The 7,141-nt window shown below is 37.2% G+C and overlaps 1 protein-coding gene across 1 annotated transcript in view; it reads left to right on the forward strand.

Annotated features, from left to right (window-relative positions):
• LOC111373823 overlaps positions 1–117 on the forward strand; it is an 8,026-nt gene extending 7,909 nt beyond the window's left edge. The window contains exon 5 of the mRNA XM_022996405.1: positions 12–117. Within this exon, the coding sequence (XP_022852173.1) occupies positions 12–117 (106 nt within the window). The remainder of the gene's footprint in view (positions 1–11) is intronic.
• Positions 118–7,141: the final 7,024 nt, after the last annotated feature.

Raw genomic sequence — 7,141 nt, forward strand, 5'->3', positions numbered from 1 at the left:
CAACCTTTTAGAGAAAGACACCAATTTGTATTTGATGAAGAGTGCTTAAGGGCATTTGAAACCATAAAGGTAAAATTGATCACTGCTCTAGTGATTGTAGTGCCAGATTGGGATTAGTCATTTGAGGTTATGTGTAATGCTAGTGACTATGCAATAGGGGCAATTTTGGGACAAAGGCATGATAAGATTTTTCGAGCAATCTACCATGCCAGTAAAACCCTTAATGGAGCTCAACTAAATTACACCACACAGAGAAGGAAATGCTAGCAGTAGTGTTTTCATGTGACAAATTCAGATCCTACCTCATTGGCACCAAAGTGATCATTTATACATACCATGTTGCAATCCGATATCTCTTTGAAAAGAAGGATGCCAAGCCACGCCTAATTCGATGAATATTGCTATTATAGGAATTCGATGTAGAAATTCAGGATAAAAAATGCAGTGAGAATGTCGTTGCAGACCATCTCTCACAGTTAGAGAATGAGAAAGTGGTGGATGACAGTCAAATTTGAGAAACTTTCCTTGACGAGATCTTGCTAGCTGTATCAACAAGGATCCCATGGTAAGCTGATTTTGTTAATTATTTGGTGTCTGAAAGATTACCACTTGACTTGACCTTCCATCAAAGGAAAAAATTCTAACATAATGTCAAGTCATATCTGTGGGATGACCCGATATTGTTCAAGAGGTGTATTGACAGAATAATCAGGCTGTGTGTCCTTGTGGAAGAAACATAATCAATCATGCAGCGTTGCCATTTCTCACGTTATGGAGGTCATTCAGGTCCTATACACACTGCTGCAAAAGTATTGCAATCTGGTTTCTATTGGCCAAATCTGTTCAAGGACTGCTATACTTTTGTGAAGACATGTGACCATTTTCAGCGTACTAAAAACATTTCAAGGTATCATGAGCTGCCATTAACTAATATGCTTGAGGTGGAGTTATTTGATGTGTGGGGTATAGACTTCATGGGGTGGCACGCCTAGAGTAATTGTAAGTGATGAAAGTACATTTCTATAACAAGCTGTTCAACTCCCTTTTAGTTAAATATGATGTCAAGCACAAATTGGCACTTGGTTATCACCCACAATCAAATGGGCAAGCAGATGTGTCAAACAGAGCGATAAAACAGATTTTGGAAAAGACAATACATACCAACCGAAGGAAATAGTCTCTCAAACTAGATGACGATCTTTGGGCATATCGAACCGCCTTCAAAACACCAATTGGAATGTTACCTTATCGTCTGGTATTTGGGAAAGCTTGTCACCTACCAATGGGATTGGAGCATAAAGCTTATTAAACTGTGAAAAAGTTGAATTTGGACATGAAATTGGTTGGTCCACAAATTAGAGAAATTTCGGAATGATGCATATGAAAATGCGAAAATATATAAGGAGCAGACAAAAATGTGGCATGACAAGAGAATCCTAAGGAGGGAATTCAAGGCAAGAGAACGAGTTCTTCTATTCAATTCTCGATTGAAACTCTTTCTGGGCAAGCTTAAATCTCGGTGGTTGGGACCATTTGTAATTTATAGGGTGTTCCCTTATGGTGTAGTGGAGTTAGTGAGCAATGATGGGTCTACTTTTTAGGCAAATGGACAATGCCTCAAGCATTACTATAGAAAGGAAGACCGAGATGTGGAAGAAATTACCCTTGACGAACCAATTTAAAACCACATCCACGTCCAGCTAAAGACGTAAAAGAAGCGTTTCTTAGGAGGCAACCCAAGTTCTATCCTTGAATTTCTTCTCATTAGTTAGCCATGTTCTTTTCTTTTTAGACAAATTTAGTAATTTCATTTTCTTTGTGTTTTTGTAGGTACATAGTCAAATATGGTTGCATCAACACTATAGTCGACATGGAGAAGGGAGTACATGGGAGGCAAAAAAAAAAATAAATAAATAAATAAATTAACTACTTTTTCATAATAGATGGGCGCTGCGGCGCCAACAATAAAAAAAAATTAATTAAGTTTCAACTTAACAGGAAATCGGGCGTCGTAGCGCCCAACCCCCTTTTTTTAATAAACATGGTCTCTCTCTTTTATCTCCCTACCCCCACACCCCCCTTTCACTCTCTCAAGTCTCTTTCTTCTCCCTTCCCACACTTGCGCACACCCAAATCTCTTATACTACCCCACATCTACACACACTCATATTTAGAACAAGCCCTATCTACTACTTTCACTAGATTTGAAAGGTTATTGACTAGTTCATCACAAGAGGTACGTTCTTTTACAATGAAATTTTACGTCCTTCGACTTGATTTGAATTTCTAGTAGTAATCTTTTTTGGGGCTAAGTCACATTCTCTATTTTTTTTTGGATTGTCCTTTGACAAAGATTTTGTGGGTTTTGATTTTTCTTCGAAATTGATTTGTTTTGTGCCCACAATTTGTTTGTTCTTTTGCCTCATTGAAGTTCTTTGCCTATTTTGCGATCTATGTTAGGTGATTTTGCAGATTTCTATGGGCTTAAATTTTCCTAAGAATTGATATGTTATCTTACCCACAAAGTGTTTGATAAATTTTTCCAAAGATTTATTTTGTGGCATTCTTGGGACATTTTTGTGGCTTGCATTATGCTGTGTACTTGATTCTTCCTCTGGGCTACCACATGTTCGATATATTGTCTCATTGAGATTTTTGTGACTACTTTGGACATACTTTATTTACTAAGACAAATTCATTGAATTGGTTTAGGTGGTTAATTTCACGTCTCTTCTTGACATTTTGATATTGGGAAGAACACTTACACCATGCCTCCTAAAAAGAAATCCAATGTCATTGCCTCTTCATCTACTGTAGCATTTGATCGAAGGCGATTCATTAGTCCCGAAGTAGAGGAACGCTATATACAAAGTGTAACATACCAAAATTGCATTCCTGAGAGGGGCTTTGAAAACTTTTTGCCTGAGAAAATACGTAGTTTGGGATGAGAGAAGTTTACCAAGCCACTACAGCTACATCCGTTCCTTTGGTGAAAAAATTTTATGCCAATGCCATTGAACACGAGAATTTCAAAGTTTCTATTTGGGATTTTTGGATCAAGTTTGACAGTGCTTCAATTAACAGGTTCTACCACACGTGGAATGTACCCAATGATGACTACTCCCGAATGCGTGATGAGGGGGTCGATCTCGATTTGATAATTCGCATTATAGCTCACCTCGGTACTGAATGGAAAAGGTCAGCTAGTGATGTGATTCACTTCCTTGCCTCTGGTTTGATACCTAATTGTAAAATTTGGCACCACTTCATATCAGCAAAAATGATCCCCACTAGAAAGGAACGGGTTTTACTGAATTTTGTTATTCAGAAGGGATATTCTATTAATGTTGGCAAGGTCATTCAAAACAGCGTTCCTCGCATCCTAGCAGGACTAGCTACAGGCAGTTTGGGACACCCATCTTTGATCTATGACCTTTGCATACACGGGGATGTTCCCACGCGAGAAACTGACGAAGTGTTGCATCCGAAACAACTATTTGCGCGAGAACTTCGTGATAGGTGTGTGGGACATCGGGACGTGCCTGGCTCATCTCAATCATCTCGTCCATCCCCGCCTACACCACTGCCTCCACAGCCTTTTGATGCTACAGGAAACATCCTTCGACATCTTGAAGCCATGGATTTGCTTATGACCCGATGACAGGATGACATGCAAATACAAATGAATCATCTACAATCCACCATCTATTACCAGTTTCAGTATTAGAACGCTTAGATGGCAATCATGGCATCTGCACACCTCGAGCTCACTCTCTCCACCGCCACCATTTCCACCTCATTCACACCCTCTCGCTCCACTTGATGGCGTTGAAGACAGTTGATGTCTTCCCTGATGTATTTCTCTTCCCCTTCTTTCATTTTCACATTGAGGGTAATGTGTGGTTTAAGTTTGGGGGTCTTACTTTAACTTAGTTGTGTCGAGCATTTTCTTTACTGCTTTTATTGTGTTGCATTCGTGTTCTAAGCATGATGTGCGTGTTAATTTGCTTTCTATAAAAAAATTTAAAAATTTGCATTATTATTATTATTATTATTATTATTATTATTATTATTATTATTTTGCATGCTTGTGTGAGTTGGATAACATTGTTAACAATGATAAATATATTTGTAATCTAGATCGGTTGTGGATTATGGATGAGTCAGTTGCCTGAATTAAAGTGTTACTTATCCTTGTAGATTATTGTGACATTTATCCACATGAATTGAGTATAGCGGTGAATAAGAGTGAGTTGATTCATAATTAGATATAGGTTAAAGTAATGACCCTAGAAACTGAATCCAAACAGCCATTTATATAATAGTATTCACATCCTTTAACCTATCTTAAGAAAGTTTGGATGGGCAAATTGTTGTAGGAAGGCATGGACATGGGTGTGGATTCCGTGTGAGCCAAATTCTGTGAGGACTGTCTGAGACCAATGGAATGAAAATTGAGTAAACACTTTTAGTTAAGGGCCAATTTTTGAGAACAGATGTTTAATAAGGGGCATTGCACTAATCATAGCAAAAAAAAAACCCAATGAGAACAACTTTAATAAGCTCATTGTGAAGCATATTTTTGTAGCCTTTATGACTCGAGTGATTAAGCCTGTAAGGGTTTAATATATGGTGCCCTAAAATTGTCTGACTTGAGAGTCATGAGCCTAAAGTTCATTACAGGGGTCATCTAGAAAATTTAAGGGAGAGACGACCGCACAAAGAGGGGTTAAAGAATAAGAAAAATCGTTTTTAAGCTTGATTAAGCTTCGAACACTTGTTTTAAAGGAGTATGCATTTGACAAGAGGTTAGTAACTTGGTTGATTCTTGAAGGTTGAAGCAGTCAAAAATAGGAGAATCTACACTTACCGATATGTCGAACTGCAATTAGTAAATTCCAACCAAACTTTGAATGTGTAAGAAATTAGTATTGAAAATCAACTTTAGAATACATCTTGGGAAGAGAAAAGAAAATAAGTTTGGGGGTGTGTGAATCCTACGAGCAGAGAAAGGAGATAATTGACTTCTGAGGGTGGGAGTTGAATCAACATACGAATGTTTGACGTTATGTTCGATTCTTCACACGCACACGCACATGATATGTAATGGGTGGGTAAGGAGCTACATTTTGCAAAATATCTTTGAAGTAGTTCATCACTCATTTCAATGTTGAGCAGTAAAAACATGTTATCCAACTAAATTATGCATTTGAATTCTTTGGCAGCATTTGTGTTTATATTTGGTAATTATTGATTACTGGTTGTGTTTGCTCGAGGACAAATAAAGAACTAAGTTTGGAAGTGTTTGATAAGTGCAATTCATTTATTAAACTAACGCCTCTTAATCACGTGTTTTAGCTTGTTCTTGAGCACTTTTGAGCGTTTTGATGTGTGTGTTTGTATTGTTTTGCAGCTCAATCAACATTCGAGAAAACGCCACAATTGGGAGCTTGTGATGAATCTAAAATGTTGATCATAAAACTGCTCCTCACTTGAATTATTCATCTTCTAAACTCCTTTTCCATTGCAATCCTCTTTTCTTATCTCCAGTTCATGTCCCCATTTTATGATCACCATTTTAGATTCATCACAAGTTTCCAATTATGGGTTTTCTTGAATGTTGATTGAGCTGCAAAACAACACGAAAACACATCAAAACGTTCAAAAGTGCTCAAGAATAAGCTAAAACTCGTGATTTAGAGGCGTTAGTTTAATGAGTGAATTACACTCATCAAGTAACGAGACGATATTAAGTATATACTTTGCAACATCAAATCGATGGGGATAGAACATATGCCTTCACGGAGGATATACAATGCATATAATATCACGAACACCCCGCAGTCATGATTATGAAAGAACATAGTATAGTATGTTATGAATTAATTTTGTTACGAGTTATACACATTGCCTTGGTCACGTACTTACCCATTCGTCTGTTGAGGTAGAATGACAAAAAAATATGGTTGTACCACATCTCTTGAGGATTAGTTTGATGGACCTGCCTTAAGAGGAAGTAATGAATTAATTATGGTTGTACTTCAATTTCATGGCAGTTGAGAAAATGGGCAAAGCATGTTCTCCTAATTATAAGCTTATGTCGATAGGTTAAATTTGCTTTAATACTTGTAAGCACACCCTTGCTAACCGATGTTTTAATCTTGCCTGGGAACCAATGTTCCTCTAGTATGATGAATCGCCAATCTTACACAAAGTGTTTAGAAAGACCCAATGTAAGCAAATGTAGTGAAATCACACACGGTTATATGTACGCAACTGTGCACTCAAGCTACAAATACATTTACATTGTTGTATTACCAAAAATAATATGGTCACATGCATGTGTAATGATATGAATCCAGACCTCACATCCACAACAAATTGGATCACAGACAGATATCGTGGTCACATGCCATAAGTATCGTGGTCTGTAGTCAAATGAATGAGGTCACAGATGTATGTATTGTTATGCAATAAAGCCACATGTTCGTAAAACTCAAGGTCATATCAGAACTGTTCATCAACTATGTTACAATCTGGTTATATGCATACATTATGTCGTGCATTCAAGCCACAATCACAATTTGACATCTTGGTCAAAGGAAGCCTCGCTGTTCAAAATGAATAAGGTCACAATGTAGGTACGATGATACAAAAAAGCCAGATTTTATCAGAAATTGTGGTCCCATAATAACTAGTCATCAACTATGTTGACAATCAGGTCACATGCATAAATTACGTCAATCATTAAAGCCACACATTCATAATAGCCTTGGTTACAGATTGACATCTTGGTCACATGAAGCCTCGTTATTGATAATTACAAAGGTCACTAACGTAAGTATTTTTATGTAACCAAGCTAACAATTACAGTCGATTAAACGTCGCAAATGTCACATGAAACTTCAATGCTTCTAACCCATGAGTTCCATTTACATGTGTACCATTAAAATCATATGAGACAACACCAAAAAATTAAAAGTACCTTGTTCGATTGCACTTTCTTTACAGTCACAAAAGCTTCGTGCTTCTTAGGTGAGGTTTTTTTAGGGCTAACATCAGAATTCCTCTTGCTTCTATGTTCTGACGTATCTTAGACATTGATAACCATCTTTGCAATCTTCGACTTATCCATTTCACT

This window comes from Olea europaea, unplaced genomic scaffold (assembly GCF_002742605.1).
Source record: "Olea europaea var. sylvestris unplaced genomic scaffold, O_europaea_v1 scaffold1167, whole genome shotgun sequence".
Classification (NCBI taxonomy): Eukaryota; Viridiplantae; Streptophyta; class Magnoliopsida; order Lamiales; family Oleaceae; genus Olea; species Olea europaea.